Raw genomic sequence first — 26,067 nt, 5'->3', positions numbered from 1 at the left:
TTCAGCATAAACTTATTGAGTGCTTGCTGTTTGTGTGGCACTTTGCTACACTGGGGATATGTCTGTGAACATGATGGACAAGGTCCTGTTCTTTCTAGTGGAAGAAACAGTAAAAACAATTCTTAAAAAAAAAAAAGAAAAAAGTATTTATGCCAGGTATGGTTGGGCAAGCCTGTAATCCCAGCTACTTGGGAGGTTGAGGCAGGAGGATTCCAAGTTTGAGGCCAGCCTCAGCAACTTAGCTTTAAAAACAAACAAACAAACAAAAAAACATGGGGATATAGCCCAGGTTAAAGTTCCCCTGTGTTCTATCCCCAGTACCACAAAATAAAATAAAGTACCACTTAAACAGACAAAAGAATTTCAATATGTAATGAGTGCTTTGGAAGTAATTAGCAAGGAAATTACCTGTAGGATAGTATTAGAATGCCTTGATATTTTTCATTGTGAACTCACTTCAAAAACTGTTAGGGACATATCTCTTTTATGGCATAATTTGCAAAAATTTGTGATCTCTGTTTATGCATGAGATTCTCATGAATCTATGACATTGTCTTGCTTTTAAAGTTTTTTTTTTTTCATAATTCTTGTCCTTTCTTCATTTCTGCAGAATACTTTCCTTTTTGTTACTCTCAAATCACACCTACTTTTGGCTAATTCATCTTTTAAATTTTTGAAAAAATATAGCTTCTAAATGACCTTTGGGATTTTGAGAAAATATTTGAGAGTAGAACCTAAGGTCCTATTCTGTATGTTCCTGCGTAGGTTGCTGCTCCCATGGATAGAATTAATAAAAGAGAAGCAAGTTAAATAGATCATTCAAATATCATTGGACAAGTTTTTTAAACTAAATACTCAGTTAAATCAAAGTATTAGTTTTTGTTTGTTTGTTTGTTTGTTTTGTTATTTGCTGTCAAGACCTGAATCAGGTTTATGCTTGCCTGAACAGGTTTCTTTTTTAGAAAAATTAGGTTTCCTAACCAACATTAGTTCTCCTTGATTCAGGAATTTGTTTTCTTATTTACCAGTAGGCCACACAGGCAAAAGTTTCTTTGTGTGTTTTGTCTTTCAGCAAAGTAGTATACTTCCAATGCTTGTATGGATTTTTAAGGTCAAGAACCCTGCTCTTATTTTATTTTTCTTTGTTCCAAATTTTTTTTTTTTTTTTTTTTTTTTTTTGGTAGATGGACACAATACGTTGATCCTATTTATTTAGTTTTATGTGGTGCTGAGGATCAAACTGAATTGCCTCACACTTGCTAGGCAAGCACTTTACCACTGAGCCACAACCCCAGCCCTCGTTCCAAATCTTTTTGTAAGCAAGGCTGCTTCTTCTCTTGCATAGGTTCTTCCTGCTGTCGTCCCATTCTCTTGGGCTGACACATCTTTGGCTGAATAGCTCTTCCAACTTCTAATCGGAAGATGACAAGTCATTGGGTACTTCTTGCTCTGAAAACATCTGATCTTGGTTTTATGTGAATTGTCTACTGCTTGCCTTTAAATATAATGATCTAATAATGTGGTTGGTTTTACATCAAAATCTTTTTAAGGCATAACTTTAAAAAATGTTGGTTCATAGCAGTATCTGCATGTTACCTTAAGCAACCTCTTTTAGGAAAAGAAAAAATTCATTCTGGGGAATAAAATTCTGAAAAAAAGAAAAACATTTATGTTCTGATTTTTTCATCTTTGTCTCTTGTCCTTTATAAGGAGAAGGAGGCTTAGCATACGTAATCCATCTTTACTTCTGGACCATGTTGCTTGGAAGATCAGGAGAATTTCTGAAAAAAATCTTTATTCCTCTTGGAATACCAAGTGGAGAGTTTAAACTGGTACTTCATGAACATTTTCAAGAAATGATAGAATCTTTTATGTTGTTTTTGTGTGGGGTTTTGTTTTGTTTTGTTTTGTTCAGAACTGGTGATCAAACTCAGGACCTTGTGAATGCTAGGCAGGCTACTCCACTACAGGTCTACACACCAGCCCAGCACAAGCTCTAGAGTTTAAAAATTGCCTGCATATACATCATGACTCAGGAGTTTCTCAGTAAACCTTTGTAGTCAGCAATATTACCATTTTGATTCAGTCATGTTTCTGTGGCTACATGTGGTAAACACTGTTACAGATATTATAGGATTCAGTGAATAAGATAATTGCGTTCAGGGAGGATACACTGTCATGGGAGGAGGCAATACAAACCTAAAAATTGATAAGTAAATAAGAATTTCATGTAGAGATAAGTACTATGAGGAACAAGGACTAAAGAGAGTGACTACTTGGGGGGTAAGGATAATGTACTGCTTTTGCAAGGTGGGGGCATCAAGGAATACATTCCTGAGAAGTTGGCATTTGATCTTGGACATGAATGATGGCACAGAGACAATTGTGTGAAGCTTTAGGAGAAGAAATAGTAATAGAAATAGCTAAGTAGAAGGAATAACAAGCACAAAGACCAGGACGTGGGGATAAATCGTTGGTTTTGAGGAATTGAAAATAAGCAGTGTGGCTGGACCATCAAGGGAAATGAGAAAGCAGGATTCACACCTTGAAGGCCTTGTGGGTCTTGGCACAAGGAGTTATGTTTTTATTCTGATGGCAGCAGGAAGCATTTGAAGGGTCTGAACAGACATTTGATACAATTTCATGGACGTTTTGTTTAAATAAATGACAACTTGGTAACGTGGAGAATGGACTGTTAGGGAAGAGTTCACATGGGGTAGAGCAATCGAAAGACTGCTTAGAATTCCTGGCATTAATGATACTAGATGCCTATCCTAGTGTGGCATCAGTGGAGAGTCTTAATAGGTTGGATTCAGGTTGTATTTTGGAGGGAAGCAAGCTACTAGATTTACTGATGGATTCAATGTGAGTTGTGAGAAAGAAGAATTAAGGACATCCGACTTTTGGTCTGATCAGTTGTTGAGATGGTATTGCCATTTATTGGGAACATTTGGGATGGAGTGGATTGTGAGGAATGCTAGTTTTTCTCTTTTGACCTTGCTAAGTTTTAATGATGAAATTGAGATAGGCAGTTGGAAATGAGGTCTCAGTTCCCAAGTGATGAAACTGAAACTATTGAGAGCTGATATAATTTGTTTGAGATCACATAACTACAGATTTCAGTTTTCCTGTGGACTTGAACCCGACTTTCTTTGTCCTTCCTCAGTCTCTTGCACTTCTCACAGTTTCTTATTCATGGCACAGTGGAAAGAGTCCAGGCTCTTGAGTCATCAGACTTAATTAAAATCTTAGTTTTATCATCATTTAGCTGCAATCATTTCACTTCTCTGGTTCTCAGTTAATGGCTGAGAAAGCAAAATATGAAGCTTGCCTTATCTCTTTCTTACGGAGATTGTGATAATAGGTTGTACTTTACTTTCAAAGTACAACATAAATTCAAGGGATTATTATTGTATTTTTATACTTTAAGTGAACGTAGTCTTAGAATCAGGTGGATTTATTGACGTTGTTGATGGTTGCAGGTGAGAGCACAGAGCCGGGATAAGCAGATAGAAGAAAGGATGCTGTCCCACAGGCAAGATGACAACAACAGGCATGCAACCAGGCACCAGGTACGGGCCTTGTGAAAGCTCTGGCCGTTCATAGCTTGAGATCCATGCCTTGGATCTCCTTTGCCCCATAACTGTCTTTATAGTCATATCCATGCCTCGTTTCCCATGGTATGTCTAAATAACTGCTCTTTTAGGTATTAAACTGAGAATCGTGTTTTTTTTTCAAATAGTAAATTTTCATCAAGCAAAACTTTTATTTCATGTGGAGTAATCAAGTTCTTTATAATAATAGTAGTTAATATTAACAGGTATTCTGATTATTTGAAAAGATTATACTTGGTGTTTCAGTTCCTCATTTAGCATTCCTTTTTTTTTTTTTTAAATCTCATTATAGTTTCTCTTCAGATCCCCTCCACTTTGCTAGAACATTTGCAAGATCATCATCCACTTTTCCTTAGCATTTGCCACTTGTTAACCAAGTCATTTTCCTCTTCCTATGATTTCCAGGAAGCATCCTGGCTTTGTCCTAGTCCTCCTGCCTCTGTGAACATTGAAGCCACATTGATTGCCCTAAATTCCTTGTTCTTCCTAAATGTCTTTGATCTTTACTCTTGCTGGTTTCCTGCTTGAAACTCTACGTGTACCAAGAAGAGGAGTTGATATTTTCCTTCAAGGCTTTGTGTAGCTCTTAGCTGTTGTAGGAATTCTTTTCAAATCCTTTCTGACCAGTAGTGAATCTCTTTCTTATGTATTTCCATGTTATGTTCTCAAAATGTCAGCCTTTGTCTCACATTATACATAGGTCATTATCCAGGTTTGTTTTTGTAGTTACATTGTAGGTGGATAGCAAAGGAGGCATGGTGTGGTGAGGAAGAAATTTGGCTTTGCCAAACAGATCTGAATCTGAATACTGTGATTGTTTAATTGTGTTGTCTTAGGAAGTTCAGCCAATCTCCCTAAACTTTATTTCTCTTTTAATAAAAGGAGTAAACAATGCCCACCTGTCAGGGTAGAGCTAAATTATGTATATAAAGTACCTATCCCCAGTGCTTGGCAGGTGAAGGCACTCGTAAATGGTAGCCACATTCTTTGTCATCATCTGTCTTAGATTCTAGTTTTACTCAGTTTTTGTTTTTATTTATTTTTATATTACTTTCGATCAGATCAGTAAGCATTACTTCAAAAATTGTAAGCAGCCTTGGGATATAGATCAGTGGTACATGTTTAGCATGTGCAAGGCCCTGGGTATCAATTGCTAGTATCAAAACGAAAACAAAAACAAAACAGTAAGTATTCAATAAATACTGAGTTGAAATGATCTTTATCTTATTTCTGTTGCTTTGATGGAGACTTCCATTTTTAATTTGTATTAAAATAAATTTGCATCCCTGAACTCATATTTAACTGGCAGTTAAGGTAGTGGTTTGGGTAATGGAAAAAAACCTAATTTGGAATTACAAAATTGTCATATTATTTAGTGTGGTTATAATTGTTTCTAGCAGTATTTTTCTTTAATTTTTTTAAAAATACGATGCTTTGAAGCTTTACTTCATGATGAATTTTCTAGCTAGCTTCTCAGTTTTCTCCTTCTTCCTTTTAGGCACCATCAGAAAGGCAGCTGCGATACAAAGAAAAGGTGGCCGAACTCAGGAAGAAAAGAAATTCTGGACTGAGCAAAGAACAGAAAGAGAAATACATGGTAAGGAAGAGTTCAGTACTTAATTAGCATGAACTCCTGCTGTGGCATTTGATTTCCTTTTGCTTTCTAAGCTTTGTCAGGTTTGCTCTTTGATATTCTGTGCAATTTAATATCCAGTGAAGGCTGAGTGAATGCCAAGTGACTCCTCTCTGGCACTCAAAACTTACTATAGGCCCCCAAACATCTGGAGTGTTGTTGGATGGTGGGTTGTTAGGTGAAGTTGTAGCTGAACACCTGATGTACCAGATTGTTGGGTTTGTAGCCTAGGGAAAGCTTTAATAGTAAGCTGTAGGGTACCAGATTGCATGCCTGCCTCTGTCCTGTTCACTCCCCTTGTGAGTGCATGCAGGAGCTTGGATCCCAGGGCCTCAGCATTTTGCTACTGAGCTACATCCCCAGCTTCCAGAAGAAATTTTTAAAGGGGTAAAGGTACAGGTGAATGGTTTCTTCAGATGCTAATTTATGTGGAAAATGAGGAATGTTCTTCCTGGGATGAGACATCACTTAATTTAACTACCATTGTCTCTTCTCCTCTGGGGGGAGAGGTGGAGTCTAGAGCCCAGAGGGAAGGACTAAATCAGAGATTTAAAAGAGACATTTCCATTGTCTGATTTCTCTCCAGAGAAACGTACTTGTAGCAAGAGCTATGGTAAGATACGAAAGTTGTCTAGAACCAAATTGTGTGCTTTTAATTCTGTGTGATTTTTCTTTTAATCTTTCTTAATTTTAATGAGACTTTTTAAAGAGGCTAGCCTGTTTTTTTTCCTTGCAGTTTTGGGCTGAAGTTTTAAAGTGGGAGCTGACATTGTCGGTGGACAATGGCAATGGTGGCTACAGCAATTCAAGGCAAAGAATTTATAAAGGACTGCTTATTAACCTGGCCACCCTCTTTACTTGCAGATTTTCTTTTAGACTAATGTGTTAAAACATAAAACACTAAGGCTTGGAGAACCTTTTTGTTTGTTTTAAATCAGGGAAAATCTTTTAGGTCTCAGGACTCCTAGGATTTGTAGTGCCTCTGTGTTTGCTGTGCTTCATATTTTGCACTGTGCTACGTGTTTTCTCATGAAGAAATGGAGGCAGAGTTCTGATCTTGGGGTTGCTCATATATGGATAAACAGCACTCCATCCTGGAGCTGTAGAAGCATCTCCAGATTCTTTAGAATGGGTAGTGAGTGTGCTTTAGTATTAACCTACTAAGGAGTCTGTGCTTAGTCCCTAGCACCTAGTATGTAGGTGCTGAGTAGACAGTTTATGGCTGTGGTCGATGTCCATTGGAATGAAGTGAACTAACTTCTTAGCAGCAGAGAGTATTCCATTCTGTTTCTTTTCTTAGGAACACAGACAGACCTATGGGAACACTCGGGAACCTCTCTTGGAAAACCTGACAAGCGAGTATGATTTAGATCTTTTCCGAAGAGCACAAGCCCGGGCTTCAGAGGATTTGGTGAGAGTTAAAACCTCCAAGCTAAAACCCTTGTGAAAGGCATTCAGAACTGCCAGGAAAAATGATTAGCCTCAGTCTGATGGCCATGATACTGCTTTGCTGCTCAAGTCTCTTCCCCTCCCCTAGCTGTCCTTCTTTTGTGACTGCCCTTCCCATTCTTATTTAAAACAAACCACCCGGTAGTGCACTCACCACTTGCCCAGCATGTGCCCCTTGCCCAGCATGTGCGAGGCCCTGGGTTCAATCCTCAGTACCACATAGAAATAAATAAATAAATAAATAAATAAATAAATAAATAAATAAATAAATAAATAAATAAAGGTATTAAAAATAAATAAATAAACTACTTCTCCTCCTCTCTTCCCTATTCCTTATATTATTTCCCTACTTTCCACCCCCCACCCCACCAAGTTCTAGTTTGACTTGAGGTAGTGAGGCACTTTGAGTAGGTGTTCCTTTGTCTCAATTGGGTAATTTGCAATTCTGAGAACCTAGGGACAGTGTGCATACTAGCCCATGCCCATCTCTAGCTCTAGCTGGGACCTGGTTTCTTCACTGCACTTGAATAGTTATTCTGAAAGCAAGGAAATAAAAGTGAAGGGGAAATTAAGGGGGAGGGCTACTGTCAGATTATTTATTTATTTTTAAAATATTTTTATTAGTTGTTGATGGACCTTTATTTATTTACTCAAACCCAATGCCTCACACATGCTAGGCAACCGCTCTACCACTGAGCCACAACCCCAGCCCTTTTTATTTTTATTTTTTTGAGACAGAAGTCTTATTATGTTGCTCAGGCTGGTCTTAAACTCTGGGTTCAAATGATCCTCCTCACCTCAGCTTTCCCAGTGCTGGAACTACAGGTGCATGCCCTTCACCCACCACTTTTATCAGATGTTTTAGAATTAAGCTTTGACACAGCCGAGTTTTATATATAAGATGGTTTCCTTTTGATTTATATTTACAATTAGTTTATAGTTAGGTTTGATGCCTGTGGCAGAATTTTAAACAAATATAGATCAAAAAATTCTGGGAATTGATTTAACAGATAAGTGTGTTCAGGAAAAGCTTGTAAAAGGAATCTCATCTCCACTCTTCACTCTTTTTTATTATATCAAAATTAGAGGGGGCTTGGGTTGTGGCTCAGTGGTAGATCACTCACCTCACATGTGTGAGATCCAGGTTCGATCCTCAGCACCACATAAAAATAAGTAAACAAAGATATTTAAAAAAATTAGATTGATTGAAAACTTAAAGGAGGTTTAAAGACTCCTCTGTGCTGGGATAGGCTGCCATCACTGTGGCTGCTTTTCTTTCCTGTTCTGGAAAAGCATTACCTAGTCCTACCTTTCACAGCTTTCCATCTGGTTATTGTAGTTGTGAGGTAGACAGAATGCCTTTATTTTATTTGTTTATTTTTATGTGGTGCTGGGGATCGAACCCAGTGCCTCACATGTGCTAGGCAAGCGTTCTACCACTGAGCTACAGCCCCAGCCCAACAGACTACTTCTGTAGTCAGTTCACGGCACTGAAGGAAGCTAGGGATCCAGAACTATTTTCTACTTGCTTAGACTGCAGAATTAAATTGTTGTCCACATACTTTTTAAGGCTGTGCACATTGGCATACACCTGTAATCCCGGGACTCAGGAAGCCGAGGCAGGAGGATTACAAGTTCCAGGCCAGCCTGAGCATTTAGACCTGTCTCAAAATAGAAGATATGAAGTACTAGAGAGATAGGTCAGTGGTAAAGCACCCCTGGATTCAATCCCTAGTGCTCCCCCCAAGAAAAAAAATTTTTTAAGGACTATTATTTTTAAAATTGAATATTGTGAATATATATCACTGAGATTTGTATGGTTTTGTGAAAAAACAACTTTTGCGTAGTAAAGGAGATAGTCTAAATAATTTCACTTGTTTAGTTTCTTATTTATTTAGGTTTAGAATACTTTGGAAGAGTAGGGAGTTTGAATCTGTGGTAGATTATAATTCTGTTTTTTGGTTTTTTTTGAAAGAGAGAATTTTTTAATACTTATTTTTTAGTTTTCGGTGGACACAACATCTTTATTTTTATGTGGTGCTGAGGATCGAACCCAGTGCTTCGCGCATGACAGGCGAGCGCACTACCGCTTGAGCCACATCCCCAGCCCTCTGTTTGGTTTTGACTGATAAAAATGTATCCAAGGACTCATTCTTTTTTTTTTTTTTTATTTTTTTATGTGGTGCTGAGGATTGAACCCAATGCCCCATGCATGCTAGGCGAGCGCTCTACCCCTGACCCACAGTCCCATCCTCTCCAAGGACTCATTCTGATGAGACCCAGAATGTTGTAGGGAGTAGCGAAGCAGTTTTATTGAAACCTGTGCTCTGAGCAATATAGGTATATGGGTGTTGTTTCTTCTTCTTCTTTTTCTTTTTTTTTTTTTTGGCAGTATCAGGGATCAAACTCAGGGCCTCATGCATGCCAGGCAAGTGCTCTTCTACTGAGCTACATCTCTAGCCCCACACAGTAAATAATCGTCTGCCTGATCTTGGGGCCCATGTGGCCCTTTCTAGTATGAGTATCTCATACATAGAAGTAAAGCCTTTTTTTTTTTCCATAGCCTAGCATGGTGGCCTGCACACAAGCTTACTACTATAGGTTTTGAAAACAAAGACAGTAAATTCTAATCTTCTTTTGACTTTTGATTTCTCCTTGGCAATAGGAGAAATTAAGGCTGCAAGGCCAAATCACAGAAGGGAGCAACATGATTAAAACAATTGCATTTGGTCGCTATGAGCTTGATACTTGGTACCATTCTCCCTATCCTGAAGAATATGCACGGCTGGGACGTCTCTACATGTGTGAATTCTGTTTAAAATATATGAAGAGCCAAACTATACTCCGCCGCCACATGGTGAGTTGTCTTGGATTCCTCTGCCTTGACTATCATAACAGTGTTACAAGATTTTTGCCCTAGAGATGACATCAGTCGTAGCAATCTTAGTGGTACAAAGGCATAGGGAATCGAAAGTCACGTTTCAGGGTGAGGCATATAGCCTGTGGCCTAGCTGATGCTGGTTCTACTCAGAACCGCTGAAGGCCCTTAACCACATCCTGTCATAGGCCTTGCTTTGTCTGTTTTTCTTGCTTCCTACTCTTCTCTACTTGTTCCTCAGAATATGAATTACCTCTGTCCAGGGTTTTGTGTGTCTTAAACTAGATGAAAATGCATGGACTTCATTAGACAGAGTAGAGACAGAGTAGCTCACCTTTTGGGCAGTGAGTATTCAGGAAATGTATGTTGAATGAAAATATATATGAAGAAGGCAAGATTGACAGATAATTTCAATTAACAGACCGTGTCCTGGGTGCCTCATCCTCAAGTTGTTCTAGTACTTTCTGGCTTCTGAACATTCTTCATTTTAAAATAGGAAACAGAACTTGAATCTGGTTTTGCTGTTAACAAATGTGCTTACTAGATTTTCTTCAGCTTTAAGCCATTTTTCCTTCCCTAGTTATGGAACAAAAAGCCTGGTCTTAAAGGGAATTTCTGCCATGGAGCAGGAAAAGAGAAAGGGGAAGGGGTAGAGAGTTATGAAATATTTTTGTTTCTACAGTCACAACATGCTTTGGCTCTAAAGCCTTTGGGTAAAACTCTTTTCTTCCCCATCATCTACAATCCAGGATTACTGTGATTCCTGTCATGTACTGCTCCCTAGTTTGGTGGTACTGTTTTGTGTTCCCAGCTCTGGAGCACATGTAGCTTTGTGGTCCAGTCCTGCGGTGATGAATTAAACCCTCCAGACTCTTATCACCCTTGCTTTGCCTGAGGTGGGTATACAATAATGGAGGGCTGGTAATGGGTGAGGACTGGCATAGACAGTAATGGTGTCAGGGAACTGAATACTGACAGATTGTAGATCATGGAGGTAAGTAAAACTGGTATTTTTAATGATATGAACTATTTACATTTCTACCTTTTTCTTCCTGGTTATTTAGTAACATTCACCAATGAAGGTAGCCAAAAGGACAAGACAAGAAATAGAGGAAACAAAGGGTCTAAATAAATTCAGGGATCAAATAAATATTCTGCATAATTTGGGGCCTACTGTATTATATGAGTTATAAAAATCAAATTTGAGGAATTATAAACGTATTTTACTCCATGACTATTCTGAATACCATGTAAACTGAAGTGGTCTTTCTTTGACTTGGCTTTTGTTGTAAAAGAAATTACTGTTGTGTTAGTTATTGTTGGAAAGAGCCAGCATGAGTAAAAGGGTGGAGATGGGAGCAAACTATAGGTGGAGCTCTGAAGCAATTCCAGTTAATAATATTTGGATTTACATGTAACAAAATTAAAACATGATTCTTTTTTTTCAGTACTAGGGAATTGAACCCAGGGGCGCTCAACCACTGAGCCACATCTTCAGCCCTTTTTTATATTTTATCTAGAGACAGAGTCTCACTAAATTGCTGAAGTTGGCTTTGAATCCATGATCTTCCTGTGTCAGCCTCCCAAGCTGCTGGGAGGACCAGGATTCTTGAGTTGACAGGAAGCCAAAATAAAATTGTTTAATATAAAATGTTCCTAGGCTGGGGATGTGCCTCCATGGTAGATCCCTCACTTAGCATGTTCAAGGCCCTGGGTTCAATCCCTAGCACTACAAAAGCAAAACACATAGGGGTTGGAGTTGTGGCTCAGTGGTGGAGCACTTGCCTAGCATATGTAGGGCCTTGGGTTTGATCCTCAGCACCACATTAAAAAATGAATAAATAAAATAAAGATATTGTGTCCAACTACAACTAAAAACTAAAAAAAAACACAAAAATATTCCACATATGTACAGTTTTTTAAAACAACATTTAAAAATGTTTTTACCTGAAACCTTTCCAGAATTAACGTGTTTACACGAGTGATGGGCTACATTAAAGCTATTGGCAGGGCTGAGGTGTAGCTCAGTTGTAAAACACTTGCCTCGCATGCCCAAGGCCCTGGATTCCATCCGTAGCACCTCAAAAGAAAAACAGCAACAAATATACTGGCAATTGAGAGTGAGAAAAGAAAATGCCTTGTGCCCTCTTGTGGCCAAGTGCCCCCCAGTGTCCTGCAACTCAGCCATGGTGCTTTTCCTGTTTTTTAAGCCACAGAAAGACTTTCTCTTATATACTTACATAACAAGGAGAATGCATTTGCCTGGAGCTGGGGCAGATAGTGGTTCATTTGGTTTTGATTACTGTGGGTCATTTTTCTAATCTGGAAAAAGACGGTAATGGTTAAGTGGTAATGAGAAGTTACTGGTAAAGGTGAGAGTGAAGTACTTAGCAACTCTAAGCTCCTGCAAATAAGCTGCTTAAGAGTTTCCTGTTGGCATGAGGCATTTTATACTAAGCAAGGATATTCTTATTTATCTGGCTTTTACGTAGTAGATGATTTTAATCTCCTGGACCAAGACACTGCCAGAATACAATCTAGAAAACTTGTTCCAAATGGTTATAAAAATTCCACATATATACTACAATGACTTTAGAAGACTTTATTTGTTTTACTGGAAAAAAAAAATCTGTAATATGTGTATCCAACTTTCCCTCAGTTCAGTTAACCAGATTTGATCTGTGATGCTTTTTCCCTTTGAGGACCCTTTTCCATAGGGAGCTCTTTATCCCTGATGGGAATTCATTCTCTTGCAGGCCAAGTGTGTGTGGAAACACCCTCCTGGTGATGAGATATATCGCAAAGGCTCAATCTCTGTGTTTGAAGTAGATGGCAAGAAAAATAAGGTAAAAAGTGGCAAGTAAGATAGAGCGGTGGGAATATGTGTTCATAGATTTCTGAAGGAGTTGGGTATTTTTTTTTAACCACACCTTGTAAAGAATATCAACATTTTGCGTGCACAATAATGATATGATCATATTTTTAGGCCTTTATCTGATAAGTTTTGAATTCACTGGCCCTTTCATGGAATCTCTTCCTCTCTTCCAGATTTACTGCCAAAATCTGTGCCTGCTGGCCAAGCTTTTTCTGGACCACAAGACATTATATTATGATGTGGAACCCTTCCTGTTCTATGTTATGACTGAAGCAGACAACACTGGCTGTCACCTAATTGGATATTTTTCCAAGGTCAGTAGGATCTGGGGATTAAGAAGCTAATGGCTGAGGCTGGGGATATAGCTCAGTTGATAGAGTGCTTGCCTTGCGTGTACAAGGCCCTGGGTTTAGTTCCCAGCACCAAAAAAAAAAAAAAAAAAAAGCAGCAGCTAATGGTCAGAGCAGGGGTGATGGATGTTGGCATCTTGGGGCTCAAATCCCTGATGGGGAAGAGATCATACCCCTGGCAATGATGAAAGTCCTTCCTTTAAGAAAATCAAAGACAAATGCATGTATCAAAGGTAGTTTAATGAAAATATCCAATTGTTTATTAAAAGTTCTGGTTTATTCATTTCTGGACTTGCAGGCTGGAGCTGCCTATTAATTAGTGGCCTTGGCCTCCCTAGTAATCCATGAACACGCATTTTGCAGTCAAGCCAACTCTTTGGCTTCGCGATCCTCAGTGTTGTTAGCTTAAAACCAGGAATATATTCCAGTTGCCTGGGGTTAGCTGGGCTCCTTCTAGCATAGTCCTATTAATGCCTCTGGGCCTTCACCGACAAAGGCTGGATTTGGCTTATGACTTTTTACTATAGCAACTAAAATTGAAATAAAATTTATATACATTCACAAGCCAAACAGTTAACCCACTTGAAGTGTACAATTCAGGAATGGGGTAGAGTGCTTGCCTAATGGAAATTGTATTATATGCGATTTGATCATTTATTGATCCCCCTCCAGAATGAGTATTTATGTTAATTTTCTTTTCTTCTCTTCCACTATATAGTCTCCATTTGAAAAAATTGCTTTTAAAGAGGGTGCTGTAGGGCTGGGGCTGTGGCTCAGTGGTAGAACACTCGCCAAGCATATGTGAGGTACTGGATTCGATTCTCAGCACCTCACAGAAATAAATTTAAAAAAAAATTTTTTTAAGGGGGAATGCTGTAGAGCCACTCAGGAGTCTTAATCTTCTTGACCTATACTCTGGCTGTAAAGAACCCAGAGTTAACCCCCTTAAAATGAACTGGAGGTCTCAACTTGAAACCCTGGGATTAATGACTTTGGGCATCATAAAGGGTATGGGTATAATAACTGAGCCTGATAGCCACTCCCCAGGACTGGTTAGTCATATTTTGTAGGCAGCTTTATTTTATATCTGTAGGAGTGTGAAAACCTTGGTCCCAAACTCTTAATGACCTGCTCATTTGTTTGCTCTTTTTAGGAAAAGAATTCATTCCTGAACTACAACGTATCCTGTATCCTTACCATGCCTCAGTACATGAGACAGGGCTATGGCAAGATGCTTATTGATTTCAGTAAGTAGGGATGCTAAAGTCATCAGCTTCACAAGGCAGGGACCCTGTGACCATTGCCTGTCTGTCTGTCCTGTGGTCTCTGCAATTCCTGGGATGTAGTAGAAGTATACTGCTTCTTAGTGAATGAATGAACAAGTGGAGAAATCCTAAACGCTGTCAGTCTACTAATAACTCAGTTAATACTCAATGAATACAGGACTCTGAGTTGGTACTTAATTAGGAGAATAAAAAATTAAGCTCTTCAGGATTATCCTAGTTTGAGACTTAAACAGAACACACACATGCATAAGGCTTAAAATCTGTTTCTTTGATGTTTGGGATTTCATTTTTCAAGGACTTGTCTAGAGGTAATCCATATACCTGATACAGACTTTGAGTATTACACTCTATTCTCATTAATCTTGGATTCCACCTTTATGGAATTGTCTGCCCACTAAAATTTACTTGAAACCCTAACATCTTGGCACCTTTGTGGTCATCCATGGACATGCCCAGTGCAGGAAAAATTAAGGGTCATTGGATACACACATACTTAGCCACATTCAAATAAGTCACCCTGTTTAGCTGTCATACCGTGAACAAGTGTCATTGTCGGTCTGTTAGTGCCACTTTTCCACATTTTTGTGCTTTTTGTTGATAATTTTTAATGGCCGCGAAGTGTGCTCAGTGCTGTTACTAAATACAGGAAGACTGATGGATCTGCAGGGATGAGATGAGTTACAGGGCTGTTGGCTGGGACGAAATGTCTTTGATTCAACAGCATATATTAAACAGGGTATTTACCATTTTAAAAAATGTGGTACTGGGGATTGAACCCAGGGGTGTTCTAGTTTTATTTTTATTTTGAGACAGGGTCTCTCTGTGTTCTGAGGTCTCATTGAGCTGCTCAGACTGGCCTTGAATTTGTGATCCACCTGCCTCAATATTTTGAGCCACTGAGATTATAGGCATGTGCCACCTGGCCTGGCCTGTAATTCACTTTGAATCTAAAAGTGCCTACTCCATGTCTTTTTTTTTGCCCCCTGCTGTTTCTTTCTTTTTTTTTTTTTTTTAAATAATTTTTATTTATTTTTATTTAATTTTCGGTGGACACAACATCTTTGTGTGTATGTGGTGCTGAGGATCGAACCCGGGCCGCACGCATGCCACATCCCCAGCCCTCCTGCTGTTTCTTTTGGTGACAAAAGATTAGTTGTCTAGTAGAGTTTCCCATATTATGTATTTTGCAGATCACATTCTCATGTATATTTTGTATAAATTGAATGTTAGACGTTAAAACTGGAGGTATCTTCATTTGCACTTTCCCACTCCCTACTACTACATGGGTGGTACTGAGATAATCAGTTCAAAATTTTGAAAAATATAAAAAGCCATATAATGAAATGGCTTCTCCTCTGTGTTCTTAACCTGTTTGCAACATATCACAACATAGAGTCGTTGTTTTTAAAATTCTAGTAAAGGCTTCCAGAGGTTTTTTTTTGTTTTTTTGGTGTCATTATAAGTAACTGTAAATACACCTTCTTCCCCTTTTGTTTATACAAAGGCAGCATATTATATTTAACAGCTACACAGTACATATTCCATTGAATGGCTGATCCCTAATTGATACTGCAGAGCAAATTGTACTTCTTAAACTTTCTTCCTTAGCACTGTTCTTTGCTATTAGGATGAAATACAGTGTTGCTAGAAAAAGTCTGTATTTAGGCTGGGGCTGGGGCTGGGGCTGGAGCTGGGGCTCAGCAGTAGCACACTTGCCTGGCATGTGTGAGGTACTGGATTAAATTCTCAGCACCACACATAAATAAGTAAACATTGGCACAATAAATAGATAGATAGATAGATATAGGTCTACCAGCAACTTAAAAATTAAAAAAAAGAAAAAGTCTGTATTTGTTCCCTGGCAGGTTATTTACTTTCCAAAGTGGAAGAAAAAGTTGGCTCTCCAGAACGTCCACTCTCAGATCTGGGGCTCATAAGCTATCGTAGTTACTGGAAAGAAGTGCTTCTCCGTTACCTGCATAATTTTCAAGGCAAAGAGATTTCTATCAAAGGTTGGTTTTTAATTCTTTAATGTTTCATTGTTAGTTCCACTAGATGTCCTACCTTTTCCACTTGACCCCTGTTCATGCTTTTTGTCACCTGCAAAGCTGTGCCCCATTCTGTGTTTCTTCTAAATATGAAGACCACTGATATGGACCATTACAGAGAGCCTCACTAGAGTGCCTAGGGATTCTAGAGCGGTTGACCCCTGGGAATGGCTATGAACTGGTTTCTTAAAAATGAAGAAGAAAAACAAATATTTTGACACATGCAAGAGCTTCTAAGATATCCCTTTTATGCAAAGGTAGGATTTATTTTGGTCTGTTTGACCTTGATATCTCTAATTAACCAAGAGTAGCTTCTTACTATAATATCCTTTTTCACTCTTATTTGACTGGTCAAATTCTTTGTATACATTTTCCGAACAGGTAGGATTGAATCAGAGATTCTAGCCCTTTGGATTTCTCCTAAGAGAAAGGAAACCTCAAAAAGGGTGGGGGTCTATGCTTTGACCAGGTTCTCAGTGACTCTTCTGTTTTCAGAAATTAGTCAGGAGACCGCCGTGAATCCCGTGGACATTGTCAGCACTCTGCAAGCCCTTCAGATGCTCAAGTATTGGAAAGGCAAACACCTAGTTTTAAAGAGACAGGTGAGGTTTTTAATCAGCTGCTTGCTCCTTGCTGACTGTCCCTTGAGCAGAGCCCAGTAGGGGTCTTACCACCCATCCTTTCACAGAGGAGCTCAAATATTATGCCTTCATTTCTTTAACTGGCAGTGTAAAGCCCGAGTGACCTTTGGTATTAAGCTTATCTCCTACCTTGTCCTTATCGGGAGCTTTTGTTAAGCTCCTGTCTCAAAGTTGGATGACACCAGTTAAGCAGCTTTATGTTGCATAGCACTTTTATCATTTAATGATTTTCTTAGATTAGGAAGAATGGCCCAGCTGTAGAGGGGAATCTTCACAGACTCCCGGGCTTTCGGAATGGTTTTAAATGCCATCTCAACTAATGCCCACTTTTAATTTTTTTAGTTGACTCATACGTGTAATAAAGATAGGTGAATAATGATTCCGGTTCTTACTATGGGCAAAATTGGAAGAAATTTATTAGGTAGGAAAGCCATTTGCAAATCAAAGGATATTTTCTTAAACCTTAATACATTGTTAACCTTTTGGTGATTTCTTCTTGGCTAGTAGTTATTTTAAAATCTGTATGTCAAGGCATGCTGATTGAACGAGTCTAACAGTTGTTCCCATTGTTCTTCCCAGGACCTGATTGATGAGTGGATAGCCAAAGAGGCCAAAAGGTCCAACTCTAATAAAACCATGGATCCAAGCTGCTTAAAATGGACCCCTCCCAAGGGCACTTAAAGTGACCTGTCATTCCGAGCCAGCGAACCCCAGCAGTAGGAATCCGTACCCTAGGGATCTGTCTGTCATTTCTGTTGCTCTTGTGATTGGCAAGTACAGTATCCTTTGGGAAGGCCATCCCCCTCAGGACTGTCCTGGCTCCGACCTTCATTTACACTGCAGACACTGGTTCTGAGGAACTGTTGTTTCGGCCTCAGTGAGGTTGCCTGGATGAGATCTGTATTAGACTCAAGTGCAGATCCCTCATAGCACTGACCCAAGGAGTTCTGTTATGGTACTGTACCTGTCCAGTCACTGGTTCCCTCCTCATGTTCTCTTGCCCCATGAGGTGTGTCTTGTCCTCTGAACTTTGTACTAGTGCTTCTTGCCGCCTGGTCACCAGACCTCCAAATATGGTTGCCACTACCAAGACCTTTCCAGTTACTCTTTACAAGTGTTTTTGTGGAGGGGCAGGGAAGAGGCAGCACTTTTGAGGGTGTGTGTGTGTACTGGGAGGGGTCCATTCACATGAGATTTCATCTTGCTTTATTTAACCTTTGTTCCTCCATTTTTATTGGAAGACTTGTTTTTGATCAGTATTGGGCTGCCCAGAACCAAATACTTCTTAAGAGTTTCCCAGAGATTAGTTTTGGTAACAGTGCAATAATCCATCCAAATGATATGGCGAGAGCAATAAGAGGTGGTGATACTGTATTTTGGTTTGAGTTCACCTGTGGGCAGTGGGCATTGTGGAAGGGAATGGATAATTCTTTTGCCTCACCACAGAGTGCCCAGCAGTAAATGTTTTCTTCTCTCTTTACTCCCTGCCCCTTTTACATTCACAGGTGCCAAAATAATTTCCAGTTCTCCCTTTCATGCTTCATGTTAACTGGTTTAATAGTACTGCAAAACCTTGTCCCTCATACCAGTTTTAATAGGACCCCTGTACTTCCACATAAGTTGCATTGATTTTGTCCAGAGCATCTTGGGAGAAGTTGAAAGTGATTGAAAATGACTTTCTGTCTCAGCCCATGGCTTTCAGCAAGGCAGAGTGGCCACCTGCCAAGGTTTGCTTCTCTTTTCAACAGTTACTCACCCTCTTCTAGGCCTAAAGTGCTTCTGCCCTTCCAAGAACTCCTCCTCCATTTCCCTTTTGGATTTGACACCATCCTATTCTCTGGTCTCCTATTTTTGGTGTTGTTCAAGTGAAGGAAGAGATGTTCCCTCTAATTTCTCCCTAGCCCGTTATAACCTGCTATCTTGGGGCAGCTTTTGATGTCTGACATGTCACCCTTCCCAACTTGGTCTCCTACAACACTGCTGTCTTCATGTGGCACCCTTACCACACTCCCGACTCTGGTCATTTGTGCCTTTCTCTTGTCATCTCTGTACACTACTTATATTCACTGTGGGTTGGGGGGAGCTGATTTTAAGCATGTTCAGTGGCGGCTCCCCTCCAGTTTCAGTGTCACTGTTAAAATTTATCCAAAAGCAACTTCACTGGGGGTTTTCTTAAGGGGTAAAGGCCTTTTACAGATGTAAACCCTTCCCCACATGTGGTAGAATGTGCTCTTCTATATCTACTCCTCAATAAAGCATGTTCTCTGCTCAAGTCTGTTTTATCTGGGGCTCTCATTTGTGTATGACAATGACGCAGCTGACCTGCTCTAATAGTAAGTGCATGGGGACTTGTTTTTTCTAGAAGTAGACTGTTGAGGGATGTGGTTTGTGGCTGTGGAATTGTTTTTCCCTTGGTGCTAGCCATAGAGGGAGTGCTGAGTCTGAACTTGTGTAGTTGGGATGAATTCAAACTGCCTTCTTTTTGGTGCCAGCAGTGGCTACTTGGTATTACACATACTTTTTTATTGAGTTCATTTTTGTCTGGTTTTAGGGGCAAAGGAATAGTGGGAAGTGAGTATAGGTAGCATATGATGGATACGTTTTTGCGGGGCGGCGGGTGGTAACCAGGGATTGAATTCAGGGGCACTTGACCACTGAGCCACATCCCCAGCTCTATTTTCTATTTTATTTAAAGACAGGGGGTCAACTGAGTTGCTTAGTGCCTCACTGTTGCTGAGGCTGGCTTTGAACTCATGATCCTCCTGTCTTAGCCTCTGGATCCACTGGGATCACAGGAGTGTATCACAGTCCCCAGCTACAATGGATACTTAAGGGAGTCAGAAACAGATGTCTGTCTCATCTATCTATAAGCACATTCTCCAGTAGTGAATTGTGTCACCTCTAATCATTCCTTCTCTTCCAGATTGTCTGCAGCTTTTATCCAGTGGCAGGAAAGGAAGCTGGGCACTTTCCATCTGTCTGGTAGAAAGGGAGGAGGGTGGAGTCGTTGTGTTGCTGAGATGGTTTTGTTTACTGTGGCTGGGAGTGTTGAGACCCTATACCTCTGGGCACACAAAGAGTCCTTTGCAAGGCTAGAGTCCTTGGGTGCCACTTATTAGGGTAAGCGTGGGGTGAAGAGAAGCTGAAGTTTTTTATAAAAAGACTCATCTCATCTTTTCTTAATGATGCATGCCAAAGTCTCCCTGTTGTAAATGTTTGCCTCAAAGGGAAATTTTGCTTTTCTTCACATTTTGAAAAAAAATTGAAGTAGGTAATATATAAACTATGGAAATGAAATGCTCAGAGGAAAATGTGCTTGGAATTTTGTGCACAGTCCTGGTCCCAGTCCTCTAAACTGGTTGCTATTCCTTTTAGTAAAAGGAAGACTTTTCTGGTTTGAACCTTTTACAACTATGGGAACAGAGTGTTTACTTTCCTGCACAACATTGAGTGGGACTCCATATCCCCTTTGAAGTTCTCTAACCCCTGTGCATAAAAGAAGCTCAGCTGCTCCTTCATTAGAAGTTGACAGTCCTGGATCTAACTCCTGACGTCCAGTGGAGTCACCTACACCATTTGGGGAGGAAGTAACCTCTAGCATGTACTTCCCATATGCTGGGTGGCATCACTGCCTCGCAATAGCCCCATGCAGCTGATGTTCACATTGGTTTTGCAGGGAAACCTGGAACCCACGGTGACACCATAAGCAGTGAAGCCCCACACCTTTCTTCTAGCTTTTTTGATTCCTTAATGATTAATCATCCTCTCCCTGCTAGCTAGATGCCCTGGCTACAGGCACCCATGTTTCTAAAGCTTCCATTACAAGAATATTAAGGAAGCTAGTAAATACTTTGAGACAAGAGTTGATTTTGGTTGATTGTAGAGGTAGCAAGTTGGGCAGGAGTGGGAAACCAGGGAAGCAGAAGATATGCCTCACTTGGGACTGCTGATGAATTAGGGACAAACTGCCCCTTTGCCTGCACAGTGCCCTTACAGCACTGGAAGATGGGTCTTAGATGCTTTTTCCAGAAGAGAAGTTTTGATGTTCAGAGAGTTCTTGACAGCTAATAGCAACAGGATGAGAGCCTTGTTCCTCTAGTTCCAAATCCTATATTTTGATAATGCTGTCGTGCGGTCTGGTGACCTGATGCCTCTGTTGTTTTCCCCTTTCTTTCTTTTTTTTTTAGGTTGACACAATATCTTTAATTTGTTTATTTATTTTTAATGTGGTGCTAAGGATCGAACCCAGTGCCTCACACATGCTAGGTGAGCACTCTACCACTGAGCCACAACCCCAGCCCTGTTTTCCCATTTCTTACATGGTAATAGTGAATCATATCAAGTAAGCATATAGTATACCCTTCATGTTGACAAGGTGAATCTTTTGATTTGCTCAACTTTTGTTAGTCCCTATAATTCTGGACAGGTTATGGCTGGGGTTAGGAGGGGCCTGGAATGGAGTTGACCATGTCAAGCCAGTTAGTTGAGATGAAGGTGGGGGCTACATAACATCTAAAACGAGTATATAAAAAGCCACAGCTTGCTTACAGTACACATTCCTTCTGGAACATGAAGCAAATGAAAACCAGTCTTTTCTGGATGTACATTAGTAACTTTCCAAGGGCAGTCCTTTACCTCCCTGCCTTTTCCCCCTTTGATGAGCAATCAGTGTCAAATGGCATTAAAACAGTGGTTTCATGAGGTGGAGGATCAAGCAGCAGAGTTCTTAGCTACATCTTTACTCCCTTTTGTTTTCTTCTGACCTTTCGAAATCTGATCAAAGCACTGGATTTGATTTTTTTTTTCTTCTTAATGCACCTATGCAGATCTGTACACACTTATCTACAGCTCAGGAAATCACCTTTGAAGGCCATATCTGGACCTGGGGTTAAGAAACCCTGGTTTGAGAAGCCTCAGTGAGAATAGGAGTCTTGCTCTCTGCCTGCCTTCACTCTTAGCCCAAGGCCCTAAGCTGGTTCTTGAGTGTGAGTGGACTCCACAACTAATTCCATCTAGTGTAGTGAAATGGGATGGCAAAGGCATGCCTTACTGTCTCTCAATGTTGGCTTCCCTCTTCCCTGTGAGACTCACAGGTATGTATACGTACAAAATGTATAGAATTGCACGTCATAAGAATAAAATATGAAAACCTCTTTGTTAAGTAATAGCACGTGTTGAATTCAGAAACGACCCTTTGCTGTTCATCAGGATCATGAAATTCTAGAATTGGACCTCAACTGGTTTTGCTCCAGCACTTTTTGCCACAAACATGTAAGACTGCTTCTTCCAGACTATCTCCTGCTGATGGGGGCAGTGTAATTGCTCACTTCCTTTGTGGTGTCTTCAACAGTGCCAATAAATGTCACTAAGAAAGAAACAAAAGGGTTGCCTGGTGGTGAAAAATGCCCCTGGTGCCAAAATATCAGTCTGCCTCTTCACTCTTGTGCAATACCTTTAGACACAGGTCCTGCCATCGCCATTTAGGGGCTTGGAAGTTTGTTTACTTGTGCCCAAGAGTGGAGAGAATAACCTGTGCTGTTGTACAGCTCTGGCTTCATGGTACCTGCCAAGTGTTCCATGTAGAGAGAAACACCTTTTTTCTTAACCAAGTCACGTTCATTCCAAGAAGCCAGTCTTTGTTCTTAGTTGGTATTTGTTTCTGGAAACATCTTGCTTTATGTTTATTCCAAAGTTACCAGAATCTTATACTTTTGGATATCTTCAAAGATGGCTACCAACAATTGCTCCCATCCCCCGTAAGTATGTGCTGCTCCTTCCTATCAGTGGTCCACTTTTACCTATGACTCATTTTGACTGACTGGTAAAATGATATGGAAGTGCTTCTGGTAGCTTCCACCTTTGCTATTGGACATGTGCTGACATGTCTTCAAGCTAGAAGCTTGGGCTAAACTACTAGGGAAAGGGAGACCAAGTAAGAGACCATGTGTAGGACAACTGGTAGCTCCACAAGTCCACACTTGGGTTTCTTGAAAGTTTCAATTTCAAACTCCTCACTGCAGCTTTGTGAATGGTCCCTGCTGTCACCATAGGAAGCTAACGAAACATCCAGCTTTAAGTCCCACCAACCCAGAGAAATATTCTTCTAAGCCATGTTTTGGAATTGTTTGACACAGTAAAGGGTAAGCGAGACAGGACTTAATGAGGGCTGGGGGTATAGCTTAGTGGTAAAAGCACTTGCCTAGCATGTGTAAGGCTCTTGGTTCCATTCCCAGTATTGGGGGCAGAATAAAAAAGGATTTCTGAAGGGCTAGAATTCAGTTTGATCCTATAGTTTCCATTAATTTCCTTCTTGTGATTGAAAGGTGCACAGGGGAGGATCCCCATCTTGGGCAACTCTTATGTGAATGGCACCCTCAGTCAATTCAGCCCCAGTGTGGTCATTCAGCACATCCCAACTCTAAAATTGTTTCTGAGGCCTCTGACTGGCTTTAGAATTCTCACTTCCTTAGAAGTGGATTAATGTGCTTCTACAACTGACACACAGCCTGTCACTTCCCTGTTCAAGAATTCATGTGACCTCCTGTGCTCCTTGGATTAAGTTCGTATTTATCCTGGCTTTCAAGTTTTTCCATAAGCTGACTCAGCCCTCATAGCCTTCATCATTCCCTTCTACGTAGCCTCAGCATGCAGTTGAATTAGCCCATTATCCCCTTCTCTGTGTTTACTGGGAAAGCCTCCACTTCAACATTCCCCAGAAGTCTTCCATTAAATACAAAAGTATGAACAAAGAGTGCTGTGGTCAAATAAATTTGGAAAACACTGTAAGTACCAGTATATGTCTTGACTTCTGGACTTCTCAAAACCTCCAGTAAGCTAATGCATACTAGAATTTTCCAAAGAGGAGCGAGAACGTAACATTTCTGAAATGATTTGATCTGGATGGAGCTTCTGGAGATTCTGGTATGCTGGGGTCAGACATATTGGGAAATTTTTTTCCCCTACCCAAATAGGCCCAGTTAAAAAGGAATTCCTTTGAGGCCCCACTTACAATTTCACCTGAGGCTTGTAAGTGTCAGGTTTGAGCATGTGGAGTGAAGCCGCCTTGACTCAAATCTTGGCTCTGCCATTTCCTGTGTAACTTCAAGAAAGTGGCTTATACTCATCTGCAGACCAGGAATGGTGGTTGTGAAGGTGAATTGTCTTGCAAAGGGCCTGACATTCATTCAGTACCCAAGTATTCATAAGTGTTATTAGGCCCTGGGACAGGAGATTTAGTGCTACATGAGTGACTAGCAATCTCCTGGATGAGGCGAATTATTTTCAATTGTGATCAGTTTAACAGGAATGGGACAAGGTATTATGAAAGCATAGCAAAAGAGGATTGGTTGAACTTGAACTAAGAAGCCCTGTCTTTAAAAGGGTCTTTATCCTAGAACCTGAAAGATAACCCAGGAGAGAAGTAGAGTAACTGGGGCAGTGTCCAGTTGGGGAAGCCTGAGAACCTGGTAATGAGCTTGAGGATTGAGAGGAGAGAACAGAGAGCACAGGACCTTGGAGGTGTTGACAAGATTGTTGTGTTTATCTCAGGGCAGCACTGAACTGGTCAGGGATGGGCACGATCCATTTTCCTTTTTTAAAAGGCATGGGGAAGACTGGGGATATAGCTCAGTTGGTAGAGCGCTTGCTTTGCATGCGTAAGACCCTGGGTTCAATCCCCAGCACCACATACACACACACAAAAAGTAGTGGATGGCAGCAAGATGGAAAGCAGACACTGTGGGGAGGCCATTCCCTTCCAAGAAGGGCCAAGGGTGGCTTATGTTAATCTAGCTAGCAGGGATGGCCAGAAGTGGAAGAATTTGACATCCTCCACAGCTAGAGGATGCATCAGAGGTGAAGAGTAACTCCCAGCTTTCTTTGGCATCTGGGTATACTAATGTGTAGCGATGCAGATCAGAAGTTCAGTGTCGGACATGCAGAGTTCAAGGACTACCCACCATGTTCACTAAGCAGTGGCTGCTGTTATTTACTTCAGTTACTTGCATTAACTTTGGCTCCCTCGAGACAGACTCCTTGTGGACAGGAAACGTGAGCCCTCCAACCCACTTCCCGAGGACCACTTATGCATCAAGCACTACTGTTTGAGCTGAGGGTATAAAGATAATTAAGGTGAGGTTCCTGACCTTGAGGCAAACTAATTAGAGCAACACATTTTCTATTGAGTGTGAATGGAAGAAAGTGTGTAAGGTGCTTTGGGAACACTGAGCAGGCAATGAATGGGTAGTTCCCCAAGGGGGAAACTTTATGGAGAAATTGACCTGTGAATAAGAACCCACAAAATGGAAAGGGAATGGCATGTGCTGGAACCGGAGCTTGAGGGAACATGGTGGGTTCCAAAGAGATGATTGGCAAGAAGGCTGTGGGCTTTCCAGAGTGAGTGCATCTTGGTTCTCTTCTAAGGACCTTAGGTCATCAGGGCAAATTCCTCTCACTTCTTTCATATTCCCAGTCCTATCTGAGGTTCTAGGGAAGTGCTAGCGTATTGAGGAAACTTATTAAATGTTTGGTTTTTCCTAAACCTCCCAAACTTCAAACACATGGATAAAGTCATAAACCCTTTTGCTGCTCCTTGAGTTGGGTTATTGAAGCAACCCATCCCTTGGGACCAACCATTGGATGGGGGGGCTAGGGTGAAATGGGCACTGGGGAGGCTAGGAAGCTCCTTAACGGGAGAGTTCGGCAGTGTAAGAATCCTAGGAAGCCTGCACTGTCCCCTGCTCCCATATGCATCATTGGACATGACAGGTGTGAGATAAAACAGAGGTTCAGGAGCCGGGCATGGTGACGCACACCTGTAATCCCAGCAGTTTGGGAGACTGAGACAGGAGGATCTTGAGTTCAAAGCCAGCCTCAGCAACTTATCGAGGTACTAAGTGACTATGTGACCCTGTCTCTAAATAAAATACAAAATAGGGCTAGGGGTGTGGCTCAGTGGTGGAGTGCCCCTGAGTTCAATCCCCGGCACCAGCTCCTGCCAAAAAAAAAGAAAAAAGGCTCAGGGTGTGTTCTGGGTTTACAATGAGCAGGCAGTCTTAGGACAGAGTCACTACAGGTCAGATGGAAGGAGCCACAGGTTGTGCTGGCACCATTTGGCTTCCCCTTATCAGCCTTCCTGTCACTTCCCTGGCACCTAGATGAAGGTCCTGCCCTCCATCAAGGCCTGCTTTCCCCTCCTTTTAAATATAACCTACTCCCACCCACATTCCCTGACAAGACTCAAATGTCCAGAAAAACTAACCTTTTTTTTTTTTTTTTTTTTTTTTTTTTTTTTT

The 26,067-nt window shown here is 40.7% G+C and overlaps 1 protein-coding gene across 4 annotated transcripts in view; it reads left to right on the top strand.

Annotated features, from left to right (window-relative positions):
• The window catches only part of Kat7 (lysine acetyltransferase 7), a 30,611-nt gene extending 11,565 nt beyond the window's left edge, over window positions 1-19,046 (top strand). Inside the window, exons 6-15 of one of the 4 annotated variants that reach the window (XM_015495499.2) lie at window positions 3,483-3,572; window positions 5,113-5,211; window positions 6,548-6,658; window positions 9,362-9,553; window positions 12,331-12,420; window positions 12,623-12,763; window positions 13,953-14,046; window positions 15,951-16,097; window positions 16,629-16,735; window positions 17,354-19,046. In XM_015495499.2, coding sequence (XP_015350985.1) covers window positions 3,483-3,572; window positions 5,113-5,211; window positions 6,548-6,658; window positions 9,362-9,553; window positions 12,331-12,420; window positions 12,623-12,763; window positions 13,953-14,046; window positions 15,951-16,097; window positions 16,629-16,735; window positions 17,354-17,455 — 1,173 coding nt within the window. In that variant the 3' untranslated portion in view covers window positions 17,456-19,046. Of the gene's footprint in view, window positions 1-3,482; window positions 3,573-5,112; window positions 5,212-6,547; window positions 6,659-9,361; window positions 9,554-12,330; window positions 12,421-12,622; window positions 12,764-13,952; window positions 14,047-15,929; window positions 16,098-16,628; window positions 16,736-17,353 lie in introns of all 4 variants that reach the window. The other 3 variants (XM_048789247.1, XM_048789264.1, XM_015495500.2) reach the window with 3 other exon arrangements.
• The last annotated feature ends 7,021 nt before the right edge of the window (window positions 19,047-26,067 follow it).

The sequence above is a fragment of the Marmota marmota genome, unplaced genomic scaffold (genome assembly GCF_001458135.2).
Source record: "Marmota marmota marmota unplaced genomic scaffold, marMar, whole genome shotgun sequence".
Taxonomy (NCBI): domain Eukaryota; kingdom Metazoa; phylum Chordata; class Mammalia; order Rodentia; family Sciuridae; genus Marmota; species Marmota marmota.
This window is presented reverse-complemented; position numbering and strand designations above follow the sequence as displayed.